Consider the following 14,055-nt stretch of genomic DNA (forward strand, 5'->3'; position numbering starts at 1 on the left):
TATGTGAGGGGCCGGAAGGCAGGCCAGGCCACGGATAGCAGGACACCAGCAGGGCCCATGCTGGCTTCTCTGCTTCCAGTGCGGGAAGTTGGGGGACTCTGGGCTGGACCTCCCTCTCCCCCTGGGTCCCTGGAGCCACAGTCACTGGCTTTGGGGTGGGTGGTGGGAAGACCAGGGCCCATGGTGCCCAGCTGTCCGCATCTGCTCTCTGTGTTCCGAGGGCATCTCTGGCTAGCACGTGCATGGGCGCGGCGCCAGACACCCGTCACCCTTCAGACCCCGATTCCCTGGCCCCCCTCTCAGCTCCAGGGGCGAGAAGCACCTCTCTCCGCAGCCGCCTCGCACAGCACTGAGCCTGGGGCGGCGGGGGTGGGGGTGGGGGACAGCCGTGCTGCTGATGCCCCTTGCGCCAGGTAGTATTTGCTTGAGCATCCCGTTTTCTGCCTGGTGCTGCCTCTCCCCCGCCTGCGTTCTCTCTGGGCTCCCCCCTTGCCTGCGCCCAGGGGCATCATAGTTGTGGGACCTCGCCAGCCCGCCCCCTGAATTAAGGGGGTGGGTTGCTGGCCAGGAGGAACCCGCTCACCCTCCTGAGAGATGAAAGGTGGGGTGAGCAGGGAGAGCGTGCACCCCTCGGTGGGGAGAGGGGGTGCATCCTCTGATCCTCCACGCTGGGAAGGCCTGGCTATGCGGACACAGGGCAGCTGCCCTCAGCACCCCCAACGCCGCGCCCCCCCCCCCCCCACAGGCCTTTCCCTGTGAGAGGAGCCGCCCCTGCGCTGGAGCCTGTGCTCCAGGCTTCCCGCCGTGCCTGCGAGAGATGTTTATCTAACACGGCCAGGGAAACTCGTGATTTCTGACGCCCGTGTCCCTAGTGACCGAGAGCCCCTAGCCTAGCACAGCAGGGCCAGGCTGCTGGCAGAGCCGTGGCCCCCGCACACGCTGGGCACGTGCCGGCCCCGAGTTCCATCCGCAGCGTCGCGGGTGTGGCCCCCATTAAGGAAGAGTCGGACAGTGCAGCACGTGGTCGGTGCGCCTGAACCAGAACTCGCAGCCCGTGTCCACGGTCTGCCAGAGACACTTCAGGGCAGACAGAGACAGGTGAGTGGCAGGCGCGTGTCACACGGCGGCCACCTGGGGGTGCGGCTCGATTCAAGGCGGAGGCCTGCAAGATGGAGGTGTGGGTGTGCATGGGTGCATGTGTATGTGGGTGCGCGTGGATGGGTGCATGTGTGTGTGCTTTCGTCTGTGTGCGTGTGCGTGTGTACATGCATGGGTGCGTGCGTGGGTGGGCACATGCATGTGTATTTGTGTGCCTGCACGTGTGGGTTTGTGTGTGCGTGCATGTGTGTGTGTGTACGTGCATGGGTGTGTGCATAGGTGGGCACATGCGTGTGTGTGTGCGTGTGTGTTTGTGTGTGGGGATGTGTGGGTGTGTGTGCATGCTTGGGTGTGTGTGTGTGTACGTGCTTCTCAGCATACATGCGTGGGTGTGCGTGCACGTGTGTGAGTTTGTGTGGGGGGATGTGTGGGTGTGCGTGCATGCTTGGGTGTGCGTGTGTGTACGTGCGTGTGAGTATGCATGCATGGGCGTGCATGCGTGTGTGGGTGTGTGCATGTTTGGGGGTGTTTGTGACTGTGCGTGGACATGCATGCATGCATGCATGTGTGGGTGCAGTCGTGCAGGAGAGCATTCCTCAGCACGGCTCTGCACACAATGACCATCTGGTTGTGACTTCTCAGGACGGGGCCGAGAGGAGCATGTGTCTTGCTGAGGTAACCCAAGTGACCGTTCTGGTGCTTCTCTGTTGTGATTGCCTTCTTGTGTTCTGAGTGGAGCCAAGGCACACGAGACATGGGGATTAGAACACGTAGGGGCGGCAGTAGGGGTCCCCCAAGGGCACTGAAGGGGGGTCTGCAGAAACTACGCAGGAGGAGCAGGGCTTGGAAGGAGGATGGCGGGAAGCAGAGGAGGGACATCAGCTCCTCATCTTTCTTCTCTTTTGGGTCACACCTGGCGATGCCCAGGGGTTCACTCCTGATCTGTACCCAGGAATTACTCCTGGTGGTGTCCTCTGGGAACATTGCAGAATGTCGGGAATCGAACCCGGGTCAGCCGTGTGCAAGGCAAATGCCCTCCCCTCTGGACTATCCCTCCAGCCCCAGTTCCTCATTTTTTCACCCCCATACTGCAGGGGGAGGCTTGGTGGAGGAGGTAGAGGGGTCCCCGGTTTCTTTCCAGGATCGTCTTTCTGTCAGCACTTTCTTTCCTTGCTTAAAAAGCCTCCTTCTTTGGGGACCAAAGCGATAGAATAGTGGGAGGGTGTGTGCCTGGCACCCGGCTGACCTGGGCTCAACCCGGGGCACCCAGAGGGCTCCCCTGAGTCTGCCAGGACTGATTCCTCAGAACAGAGCCCTGAGGAAGCCCTGAGCATCACCAGGCGTGGCCCCCAAACAAAACAAAACCCAACATTTTTGAAAACCTTTTTTCTGTGTGTGACAGGGATTCCCAGCACTGCTGACACTCCCGTTTCAGGACAGCAGGACCTGCCTGTGTCACCCTTGCTGGGTCCACATCCCGTCAGGGTTTTCTTTGGGACAAGCTTCACCACCCAAGCACATCCCCGGGGGCCAGCGGTCGGTTCAGGGAAATACTTCTGGGACGCCCCTCCCAGCCCCGCCCCTGTACACACACCTCTCGTGCAGAAACCGCTGTGTGTGTGACTGTAGCACTGTCCTCCCGTTGTTCATCGATTCGCTAGAGCAGGCCCAGTAACGTCTCCATTGTGATACTTGTTGTTACTGTGTCTGGCATATTGAATACGTCTTGGGGAGCTTGCCAGGCTTTGCCGTGTGGGTGAGATACTCTCGGTAGCTTGCCGGGCTCTCTGAGAAGGGCGGAGGAATCGAACTCGGGTCAGGCTGCGCATGCAAGGCAAATGCCCTACGCGCTGTGCTATCACTCCAGTCTCAGAAAATGTCCGGGGGCCACGTGACATAGGGACAGCACACGTATGTGGCAAGTGTCACAGAAACGCAGGTGTGGACCTGAGTGAATGCAGCGGGGAGAGCGCCGGCCTCGCATGCGCTGACCCGGGTTCGATCCTGGCTCCCCAGCGGCCTCCCGAGCACCACCACAAGTGATCCCTGAGTGCAGAGCCAGGAGTCAGCCCCGAGCACTGCAGGGTGCGGCCCCAAACCAAACACTGGCCGGAGAGGGAGCACAGAGCAGGTAGCACCCTGCCGCATCAGCCCCCAGCCTGACACGAAAGCACCGTCTGTGGTGGATGGGGCCCTCCCCAGGCTCAGGGTTGAAGCCGGGAGCATCCCCAGCCCCCACGGGGTCTTGCCTCCCAGATCCTGGAGCCTCTTTGGACTTGCAGCCGCCGTTCTCCTTTGGGGGAACCCGGGCAGCCCCGCTGACCCTTCGCGTCATCTTGTTCCCTGTGGGTCCCCAGCGCTGAGTCCCCGGGACCAGGCCACACGTAGATGGGCAGAGCCGCCTGGCCCGGTGCCCAGCCTCTGCCCAGGAGAGTCCCTGTGGCTTTCTGCCTGTGGTGTGGTGTCACCCCACGGTGCCTCCAGAGACTTCTGCGTGCGGGTGCAGAGCCGCAGCCCGTCTGTCCTCCTTGCCCGACGCCCTTGGCCATTTGCCGGTCCCTATCCCTGCAGACCCCGCCACGGGGCTGCTCGGAGCCGGTGTGTGCCTGAGGCTGCTCTGCCGCTCAGCCTGGTGGTGCCATGCTCTCCAGTGTGGCAGACAGCGCGTGCCCTTGGCGGTTCCGCCCTCCCGCCCCCGCAGGCTCCGTTGGGTCGCAGGGACACGCCGGAGGCTCGCTCTGCTCAGCTGGGTCTCCTTGCCGGGCGAGTGGCGGCCCCAAATGGCCTTTTCTGACCCACTTCCAGCTCTGAATCTGTGACTCACAGGAGATGCAGACCCCGCGGCCCCGCCCAGAGATTCAGGGGTCTGGGGGTCTGGGACCCGCTGACTTCCGACGCCGGGGCACGGAGCCGGGGAGTCTTGGAAAAGTGGAGTAGGGCAGTTTTTCCCGGGGCTAAATTTAGCCGTTGCTTTGGAAAATCCGAGTGGTACAGCCTGTGCCTTATCTCACCCGCCGTCCGGCGCGCGCCCTTCCCTCCGCTCTTGCTCGGTGCCACGGCGGCCGCCGCCTGCGCCCCGGCACCCCGTTGATTCCGGGAAGGTGTCCAGGAGGCACGCAGGGGAACTTCCACAGCCGCGGGGCCGGGGTTCTCTCCAGAGACAGCCCCAGCGCAGCTGGCCTGGCCCCGAGGCCCAGGGACCCGCTCCGGGCGCCCCACCCGGACAGCAGCTCCGGGCGGCCGGGGCCGGGCGCTCCGGAGCCTCAAATAACGCGATGAAAATAGCCGATGGTATCTGATGGCCGCGCCCTCATTCATTCACCTGCCAGGACAGCTGGCTCCTGCGCCACCCGACCCGCCGTGGCCCCGACCACGCCGCCCTGCGTGACAACGGCGGCCCAGAGGCTGCATCCGCTGCACACAGGCTGCCACGTCCACGCGCCGGGCTGGACGGGTCCAGAAAAAGTGTTTCTTGGGCTTAAGCCGGACGTAAGTGCAGGGTGTCTGTGCAGCTGTCTGGCCTCTTGGGACGTGCAGGGGGGAAGGGGTGTCGGTGGGGAGGGGGCGGGCAGGATGCTCACGGGGCGCTGGCTCCAGCTGCTGCCCTGGGGTGAGGCCTGGTCCTAAGGCGGGATCCCACTGTCTGCAGCTGGCTGGGAAAGTGGGCGTCCTGGCCGCTGTGGGCCCTCCTTCCCAGGCCGGGTGGGGCACAGCCCCTGTGCCCACTGCAGGGGGTGTGGATGTGGGGCTTCACGCACACCCCAGGTCCTCAGCGAACGGTGCCCGTGACTTCCGGCTGGGGTGCACTTTACGCTGACGGGCATCGCCCTGTCCTCGTGCAGCTCGGGAGGGCCACGGTGTGGAGGGCACAGACACAGGCGGTGACTCGCCCGCTCCCTGCCTCCCTCGTCCATCCGTGAAGAACGGCCGCTCCCGGCTGTGGCTGAGCCACTCTCTGAAGGGTGAGGGCCGCCCGGTGGCTGGGCCGTGGAGCCCAGAGGCGGGCGCAGCTCCTGGTTTCAGAGGAGGAAAGGAGAGAGACTTGGAATGAGCCCGAGAGCACAGCAGGGAGAGAGCTGGCCATGCCCGGGGCCAACCCGGGTTTGATCCCCGGCATTCCACAGGGTCCCCCGAGCACCGCTAGGAGTGGTCCCTGAGCTGAGAGTCAGGGGTGACCCTTGAGCATGTGACTGTGCCCCCCCTAAAAAAACCAACATGCCCAAGGGTTGGTGCGCAGGCTGGACATAGGAGGCCCAGCATGGATTGCCCTGGACACACCTGGGATTGACCCTGACCGTCATTGGGCATGACCCCTAAACAGACTTGGTCCTGTCAAGCCAGAACACTTGGTTTGTCGCAGAGGGCCGTGGGCCGCCTTTTTTCTTTTAAAACTAGATTGCTGTGAAGGTGGGCTCTGTTCCAGAGCTGCAGGGATGGAGAGAACGTGCAGCAGTGGAGGGAGCCCCCACAGGGGCATGGACCAGGCCCGAACCTGCAGCCCCGACTGTCCCGCCGCACCCCTGCACTGAGGGCAGTGCCACAGGCCACCAGGCTGCCCCCTGCAGAGTTTCCGTGAGGCTCTGTTGGAGAGTTCATCTCCTGGTGGGACTGGGGGGCTTGAGGTACACCTGGCGGTGCTCAGGGTCACTCCCGGCTCTGTGCTCGGGACTCCTGGCTCTGTGCTCGGGACGCCTGGCTCTGTGCTCGGGACGCCTGGCTCTGTGCTTGGGACGCCTGGATCTGTGCTCAGGGTCAAACCCAGCTCTGTGCTCAGGACTCCTGGCTCTGTGCTCAGCGTCGCTCCTGGCTCTGTGCTTAGGGTCACCCCTAACTCTGTGCTCAGGGTCACTCCCGGCTCTGTACTCAGGGTGACTCCTGTTGTGGCTTGGGGGACCCATTGTGGTGCCAGGGATCAAACCAGGGCCTGCCCCGTGCAAGGTGGGTGCCTTAACCCCTGTTCTGTTGCCCTCCCCAGGAGTGGTTTGTCTTAAGCTTGTTGCTCGGGGATGTTCAGCTTCGAGGTGGACCCCCACCTAGGGGTGGGCGTGGGGCCCCTCAGGCACTGGGCAGGGCAGGTGAGAAGTGCTCTGGCCCCTTTACCTTTGGAATAATCGGGACTATTTTGATTGGTTTTTTTTTTTTTTTGGCGGGGGGGCTGGTTTATGGCCACACCTGCTGGGCTCAGGGCTTACTCCTGGCTCAGCCGCAGGGCTCACTCCCTGGTGGATTCAGGGGACCCTTTGGGGTTGGGGGGGTCAGACCCAGCTTGGACACCTGAAGGCCAGCACCCTCCCTGCTGTACCGTCTCTGGCCTCCGGGAACTGTTCTGAGATCTGTTTCCAGTGTGAGCTGGTTCCTTTAGTTTTCTGATACTGTTGCAAAGCCCCTGATGACTTCCAGAAGTGCCTTGTCATGACAACCAGGAACTGCTGACTCACGGCCAACCGGGGGAAGACAGACTCAGAGTGTGGCCCAGCAGACCGGGGGCCGGGACAGAACAAAGACAGTCTCAGCAGCCATCCCTAGGCCCCGCCTGGCCTGCCGAAGGCCCTGAGTTTGATCCCTCGGTTTACCAAAAATGAGGAGCATGATTTTTGTTGTTGATTTTGGGGTCACACCCGGCGATGCACATGGCTGACTCCTAGCTCTGCACTCAGGAATGATTCCTGGCGGTGCTCAGGGGACCATGTGGGATGCTGGGAATCGAACCCGGGTCAGCCGCGTGCAAGGCAAATGCCCTTTCCACTGTGCTATCGCTCCAGCCCCAAGAATATGATTAAAAAAAAATGAGTAAAATTCACTTTAAAAAGAGAGAGTATGGGGCTTCAGACCCTGCCTGGCACGCAGCGGATCCCGGGTGAATCCCCGGCCCCCCCGAACCCACGAACCATGATCCCCGAGCACAGAGCCCAGCCCTGGCTGCAGCTGGTGACGGAGGGAGAGAAACAGCACAGGGTCAGCGTCAGTCCTGGGAAGAAGGCTGTGATCGGGAGGAGCTGGGCTCAGCATCTCGTCATAACGGAAAGAACTTCCAAGAGCGCGCCTCCCCCCCACCGCGTGTAGGTCCGCGTGGGCCCAGGGGTCCCGGCCGAGGAGCTCAGGTCGCGCCATCCCCGGTCTTGTCCTCATCGTGTGACCGTGCGTGGGGCACGTTTCACAGGCACTGGGGCGGGGGGGGGGGTCCGTCTCTCCTCCCACCGTGGCTGGAGCTGGGCTCCGGACTCTGTCCCAGCCCCTCCGATAGAGGGCACGGGGCGGGGTGGGTGTGGGGGCGTCGGGCAGGAGGGGTGATGGTCAGCAGGCTGGTTGCAAGCCCCACTGACTTACTGCTTCCTGCCGGGGGGGCCGGCTCATCAGCGGGGTCTCACTGGGAGGGAATTGCCACGTGTCATGGAAGGGGCTTGATCCCCCCAGCCACGCAAGTCTGAAGGCCGCCTTAGAGACAAGCCGGGGGTCTCAGGGACCGTGACATCCAGGCTGCCTACAGGAAAGGAGGGAGGCGGCTTCTCCCAGGAATGGGTCCTGCCTGGTGGCCCCCTGCAGAGGCGTGAGCTGTCAGCTGCCCAGCGGGGCTGGGAACTGGAAAACCTTGAACAGGAGTGTGGGTCTTCCCAGGACCCTGCCATGCCCCCTTTCCAGGGGCCCTGCTTGTCTTCTTAGAACCCCACCGTGTGTCCTTCCTAGGACCCCTACCGTGCGTGTTCTTCGGGGGACCCCGCCATGCATCCTTCCTGGGGCCCCGCTTGTCTCCTTGGGACCCCATACTCCAGCTTGGCATGGATACTGGGAGGCGTTTTTCATGTGTGTGATCTGAAGAATGCATGTGTGTGCATGTGCACTGCATATGTGCGCGTGTAGCCGAGGTGTTGAGTCCCGGGCAGAAGACTTGGTGCACAGCAGCTGGTGGCCAGCCGATTCCTGTGCCCCCTGCGGCCGTGGCCCCCAGGCGCTGGTCAGAGAAGCAGACGCCAGGGTTCTTGCCCTCCTTCTGCCCTTGTGGTGCCCACCAGGCTACCCACTCAGCCTCCCTTGGGGCACTGGGTCTCTGTCCCCCTGGCCCGGGCCTCTCTTCCCAGCTGCACCTGTTTCTTGGGGAGTCGATGCCGCATCGGTGCTCAGGCAGGAAGAGGGGCCTCATTCCGCTCCCAACACCCTCCGTGACGGTGGGCGCTGCTCGTGCCCGCCCCCGCCCCCGGCCATCTGTGGGGTGGGTGAGCTGTGCACATCTCAGCCATGGGGGCCAGCCCCGAGAGGGTCTTGGCCGCGGGTCAGCCTGTAAGTGCCAACCTTCTTCCCCACGGTGCCCTGAAGACTCTGTTTGGGTAAAACATCCTTTAAACCCCCAACTCCTTCCTCGCGTGACAGAAACGAAAGAGGAGCCACTTGGGAGGCTCCAAGGCGGCCCCAGGGGCGTCAGGCAAAGGGGCCGGAACCCAGGACTGTTGGGCAGCTGGGGGCTTCTGGCCGTTCCCCTGGGGGCTGGGGCCAGGGGGTCCTGCTCACTCGCCCCGTTTCACCCTAGATAACCAGTTCAGGATGTCCATCCTGGAGCGCCTGGAGCAGATGGAGAGGCGGATGGCCGAGATGACGGGGGCCCAGCAGCACAAGCAGGGTGGCGGTGGCGGCGGCAGCACAGGCAGCGGGACGGCAGGAAACCAGGCCCAGGTAGGGCTCCCGCAGCACAGGTGCTCAGCAGACCCCGGACTGGGGAAGGCCCCGAGTCGAGTCCTGCTCACGGTCGACTGGCCCAGGCGAGTCTCACCCTCGCGGCTCGTTGTGAAGGGACATGCCGGGCCCCTTGGCTCCGGGTTTGGCAGAGCCAGGACCCCCTGGCACAGGTGGGTGCTCCCGAGCACTGCAGGACCACGACCACCACAGCATCAAATCAGGGAGAATCCGCCCAGCTCTGCTGCCCTTTCTTCATCTTCATTCGAAAATATGGGCAGAGCAGCAAGGCTGGCGGTGTCCTAGCGGCTGGCTCTCACGGGCCTCGTTGCTGGACAGACGCCCGACAGATGAAGCCGAGAAGCACCTCTGGCCGGCGGGGGGGGGGGGGGGGTGGGGGGAGGGTGGGGTTTGGTTGAGAGCATTGGGCTGTGCTCAGCCTCAGCCTCCCTGTGCAGCTGACTTGGGCGAGTGGTCGGCGGAGATGGGCTCCTTGCTCCTGGGGGCCCCGCTGCCATCCAGACACTCGGGTCCCGATCCTGAGAGCTTTCTTTGGGGGCTCTTTTTTTTTTCTTTTTGAAGAAAAGCATCACACCCAGTGATGCTCAGGGTTTACTCCTGGCTCATGCACTCAGGAATTACTCCTGGCGGTGCTTGGGGGACGCTATGGGATTCTGGGAATCGAACCTGGGTTTGTTGCATGCAAAGCAAACGCCCTACCCACTGTGCTATCGTTCCAGCCCCTCTTTGGGGGCTCTTGACCTTTTGATTGTTCACAGATTTAATAATAGGGGTGTGGTGCCCTTGGGCCGGTGATGCAGGCGTCCCTGGCCCCCAGCAGTGCAGAGTCCACCAGGACCACACATGACCACATATGGCCCAGTTGGGTGTTTGTGACCTGCCGCATGGCGTGGTCCACCCCTGGAGGGGCAGAGCCCCTGATCTAAGGAGCTTCCCACCCCCATCAGAGGGGTGCGGGTCGTGGTTCCAGGCTGTATCAGTGTCCCTGACCCCGTCCCGTCCCCCCGGGGCTGACACGCGCCCCCTCCCTGCAGTGCGCCTCGGCCCCGGGGCCCCTGGGGAGCTGCTTCGAGAGCCGCGTGGTGATGGTGTGTGAGAAGATGATGAGCCGCGCCTGCTGGGCCAAGGCCAAGCACCTGATCCACTCCAAGACCTTCCGCGGCATGACGCTGTTGCACCTGGCAGCCGCCCAGGGCTACGCCACCCTCATCCAGACGCTCATCAAGTGGCGGTAAGGCCCTGGCCAGCCCCCGCCCCACGTCCCCCTGCGCACCCCGCCCCCACCTGCCTGGTCCTGGGACTCTGCAGAAGGCTGGGGGGGAGGAGGCCGCCACCCCCGCCCACGGCAGCACGTTGGTCCCTTCCAGCCTCCCGGAGGGGCGGTCTGGGGAGGCGTCGCCTGGGGGCACTCACCCACCGTGTATCCCTCGCAGCACGAAGCATGCAGACAGCATCGACTTGGAGCTGGAAGTGGACCCCCTCAACGTGGACCACTTCTCCTGCACGCCGCTGGTGAGGGGCCCCCAGCCCCGCCCACTTCCCTGCCCCGCCTACCTCCCTTCCCCGCCCCCAGGGTGAGGCCCCTCCCCTGTGCTGAGATCCCCACCTGCCCCGGGGGTGTTGGCCCTTCCCCCACCCGCCACCCTGAGCCGCCTCCCGTCCCCAGATGTGGGCCTGCGCGCTCGGGCACCTGGAGGCGGCCGTGGTGCTGTACAAGTGGGACCGCCGTGCCATCTCCATCCCCGACTCCCTGGGGCGGCTGCCGCTGGGCATCGCCCGCTCCCGCGGCCACGTGCGGCTGGCCGAGTGCCTGGAGCACCTGCAGCGCGACGAGCAGACGCCGCTGGGGCCCGACCCCCGGGTGCGCAGCCCGCCCCGCGAGGGGCCCGCTGCCGCTGACAGCTGGGTGGCCCAGTGGCACAGCGACGGCATCGGCTCCCCGGAGATGCCCAAGGGTGTCACCGTCATCGCCAGCACCAACCCAGGTACCGCCCCCGAGGGCTTTGCCAGAGCGGTGGGTTTCAGCTTGCGTGCAGCCTGCCCGCGTCCCACATACGGCCTCAGTTTCCCCTCCCTGTCCGGCGCCCGCACAGTGTGACTGTGGTGTTGAGATGCCTCTCCGAGCCAGGCCCTCCACGACCCACGGCCACGAGAGCCGCAGGGGTGACCCAGCAACCCCAAGTGGGAACCGTGCCCCACGCCCCACCAGACCACTTGCCTCTGAGGCCCCCTGAGGCGGGAGACCCCGGGACAGGGCTAGGGTGTGCAGGGGGGCCCCCCTGCGTGAGGCTAACAGGGGTCTGTCTACAGGGCAGGTGGCCGGCAGTGCGAAGGGGACCAGTGTGGGCAAGGAGGCAGCCCCCGCAGTGGCACGGCCGCGGGAGCCGGTCAGCGTGCTGATGATGGCTGGCAGGGAGGTGAAGACCGAGCTGGCCCCCAGCCGCGAGGGCACCCCCGGTGAGGGCGAGGCCTGCGCACAGCCCATGGACGACATCCAGGTACAGGGTCCCGGCCAGAGCGCCGGGGCCAGCCCGGGGGCCCCGCAGCTGCCAGGGAACCACAATTCTGTGGGGTCCCGGTCACTGTGGCCACCCAGGGCCTGGGGTTGAGCCGCTGGGTCGCCCAGTCCAGCAGGCGAGTGACCCCAGAGCGCAGAGCTGGAAGTCAGCCCTGGGCATGGTGGAGGGTGGCTCAAAAAACACAGACCAGGGGCCGGAGCAATATCACAGCGGGGAGGGCGTTTGCCTTGCACGCGGCTGACCGGGTTCGATTCCCAGCATCCCATATGGTCCCCCGAGCGTTGCCAGGAGTAATTCCTGAGTGCAGAGCCAGGAGTCACCCCTGAGCATCGCCGGGTGTGACCCCCCCCCAAAAAAAAACACAGACCAGAAAGTTCCAGGAGGACGAGGGGGCCCCAAGGGCAGCTCGTCTGTCCTGCTCCCGGGGGTCCTGCTCTGCTGGCCCCTCCCCCGCTTGTGGGGTCTCTCCAGAGGCCTGGGGTTCTGAGGGGGGCTTCGAGCCCATCCTGTAGCCTTTCAGCACCTTCGTGTCCTGGCCCACTGCCAGAACTGCCTCACTGTTGACCGCTGGACAGCGTGGCTCTGGGCTTTAACTGGCGACTGCGGGAGGAGCCTGGGAGAGCTGCCCAGAAGGAAGTTCTGTGAGAGAGGAGTGTGCACTGCCTACCAGGTGGCCAGCCACCAGCCTCTGGGGGTCTGAGCGTGTGCATCGGGGGAATCCAGAGCCCCATCTGAAGCCCCTGCGGGGCCACCCGGACAGAGAGTGGCCGTGTGGGATGCAGGAAGCTGCCAGGAGCAGGGTGGTCCGGTGGGGGGCGGGGGGGGGTGGTGCAGCGTTTTGCTCGACGCACACTCCCTGAGGAACAGCAGTGGGCAGGACCCCGCTGTTAACGAGGACATGCAACAGAACAGCTGCTCAGAGCCCGGGAGCCTGTGCCACGCGGGCAGCCACGGGTGTGCGGGCTGCTGCCGGGCGCGACACAGGCTCAGAGGACGAGTGCTCCTGAGTGGCCTGGACAGAAATCCCGGATTCTTATTAACACCAGCAAGGCGGGGACGGGCGGGGGCAAGTCCCAAGTCTCTCCCTGCTGGGCTGCGGCGTCAGTGGCCGAGCACTGGCTCCCATGTGGACCCCTGAGCACTGACGGGAGCAGGCGCGGCTGGGGGTGGCCTCCAGGCCCCCAAATAAGCAAAGATAAAATGCATTTATGAGGATCCCCGGCAGCCCAGAGGAGCACTGCCAGGAGTGATTCCTGAGTGCAGAGCCAGGAGTCGCCCCTGGGCATTGCCGGGTGTGGCCCCCCCAAAAAAAACAAAGAAAGAAAGCTTGGGTTCCATGAGAATTCAGATGAAAACCTCGAGCGAGCTCCGCCTTTGCAAGTTTGCCTCCTTGAGACAAGATGAAGTGGTTTCTTTCACACCTGCCTAGGACATTGTTTTTTTTGGTACATGGCGGTGCCTTTTGCTGCCACACCAGAGAACTCTGTGCCAAACAGCCAGCCCTTCGGATTGGCCATCGGCCCTGGGACGGGCAGGCGTGCTGTTCAGACAGCAACCAAATGGGCTCAGAGCTGCAGAAATTCCACTTTGCTTTTGTGGTTTTGTCTCGTTTTGGTTTTACGGGCCACAACTGGCGATGCTCGGGCCTTACTCTTGGCTCTGCACTGAGGAATTACTCTGGGTAGGTAGGGTTGGAGCGATAGCACAGCGAGTAGGGCATTTGCCTTGCACGCGACCAACCTGGCCAATCCAGGTTCGATTCCTCCGCCCCTCTTGGAGAGCCCGGCAAGCTACTGAGAGTCTCTAGCCCACACGGCAAGGCCTGGCAAGCTCCCCGTGACGTATTCGATATGCCTAAAACACAGTAACAAGTTTCACAGTGGAGACATTACTGGTCCTGCGTGAGCAAATCGATGAGCAACGGGAGGACAGTGACAGTGACAGTGCTCCAGAGAGCATATGGAATGCTGGGGAAAATGCATCATGCATGTGTGAATACTTTGTAGAAAGAGAACTTAGCCTCCTCTCTGAGTCTGAAGCAAGACTGCCCATCCAGGAGGAGAGTGGAAGGCCAGCCTCCCTCTTCCCTGAACCCCCGCGACAGGGCTGTCCAGAGAGACTGGAGGATTGTGCCCTTCAGACTCGTGTGAGGTGTCCTTGGTACATCAGCCCGCAGGTGTCTCTGCACCTGCCCCCCAGGATTTTCTGGGCCCTCTGTACCGCCATCTGCTCCCAGCCGAGCCCAGGGACCCGTCCTCTGACTTCTGTCCCAGAACTTGACTTTTTCCAGCAGCTTCTGCCTCTGCTTTTCGGCACAGGGGCTTGGCTTTTGGGTTTTTTCTCTTTTCTGGCAGACCCAGAGTGCAGATTCTGACTCACTCTCCCCTGTCCCAGACTCCCGTAGAGGGTCTCTGAGCGTATCCCTCAGGGATGGAGTTGGGCCCACCTGTCAGTGACCTCCCTGCTGGGTTAACAACCAAAAAAATGACAAGAAAAAAGGCTCTGGACAGCCGACGCCGGCCGGGGGGCTCATGCCCAGGGTCCCAGGTCAATGTCCCTTGGCCTCTGTGTCTGCAGGCCTTTCCCCAGCCGGGGGTGTGGCCACGGTAGGAGGAAGTGGGGAAGACCCCAGACCGTGTCACAAAGAAGCAGGAGGGACAGGGATTGGAGCGATAGCACAGCAGGGAGGGCATTTGCCTTGCCTGCAGCCGACCCGGTTCAATCCCCAGCATCCCATTTGGTCCCCCGAGCA

At 63.5% G+C, this 14,055-nt stretch overlaps 1 protein-coding gene across 8 annotated transcripts in view; it reads left to right on the plus strand.

Annotated features, from left to right (window-relative positions):
• The window catches only part of CAMTA1 (calmodulin binding transcription activator 1), a 544,421-nt gene that overhangs the window by 513,058 nt on the left and 17,308 nt on the right, over nucleotides 1-14,055 (plus strand). For 7 of the 8 annotated variants that reach the window (XM_056125179.1, XM_056125175.1, XM_056125178.1 and 4 more), the window contains 5 exons: nucleotides 8,621-8,763; nucleotides 9,819-10,015; nucleotides 10,218-10,296; nucleotides 10,451-10,769; nucleotides 11,095-11,282. In XM_056125179.1, the coding sequence (XP_055981154.1) occupies nucleotides 8,621-8,763; nucleotides 9,819-10,015; nucleotides 10,218-10,296; nucleotides 10,451-10,769; nucleotides 11,095-11,282 (926 nt within the window). Of the gene's footprint in view, nucleotides 1-4,458; nucleotides 4,588-8,620; nucleotides 8,764-9,818; nucleotides 10,016-10,217; nucleotides 10,297-10,450; nucleotides 10,770-11,094; nucleotides 11,283-14,055 lie in introns of those variants that run through there. The other variant, XM_056125183.1, reaches the window with a different exon arrangement.

The sequence above is a fragment of the Sorex fumeus genome, unplaced genomic scaffold (genome assembly GCF_029834395.1).
Source record: "Sorex fumeus unplaced genomic scaffold, SorFum_2.1 ptg000054l, whole genome shotgun sequence".
In the NCBI taxonomy this organism is placed as follows: Eukaryota; Metazoa; Chordata; class Mammalia; order Eulipotyphla; family Soricidae; genus Sorex; species Sorex fumeus.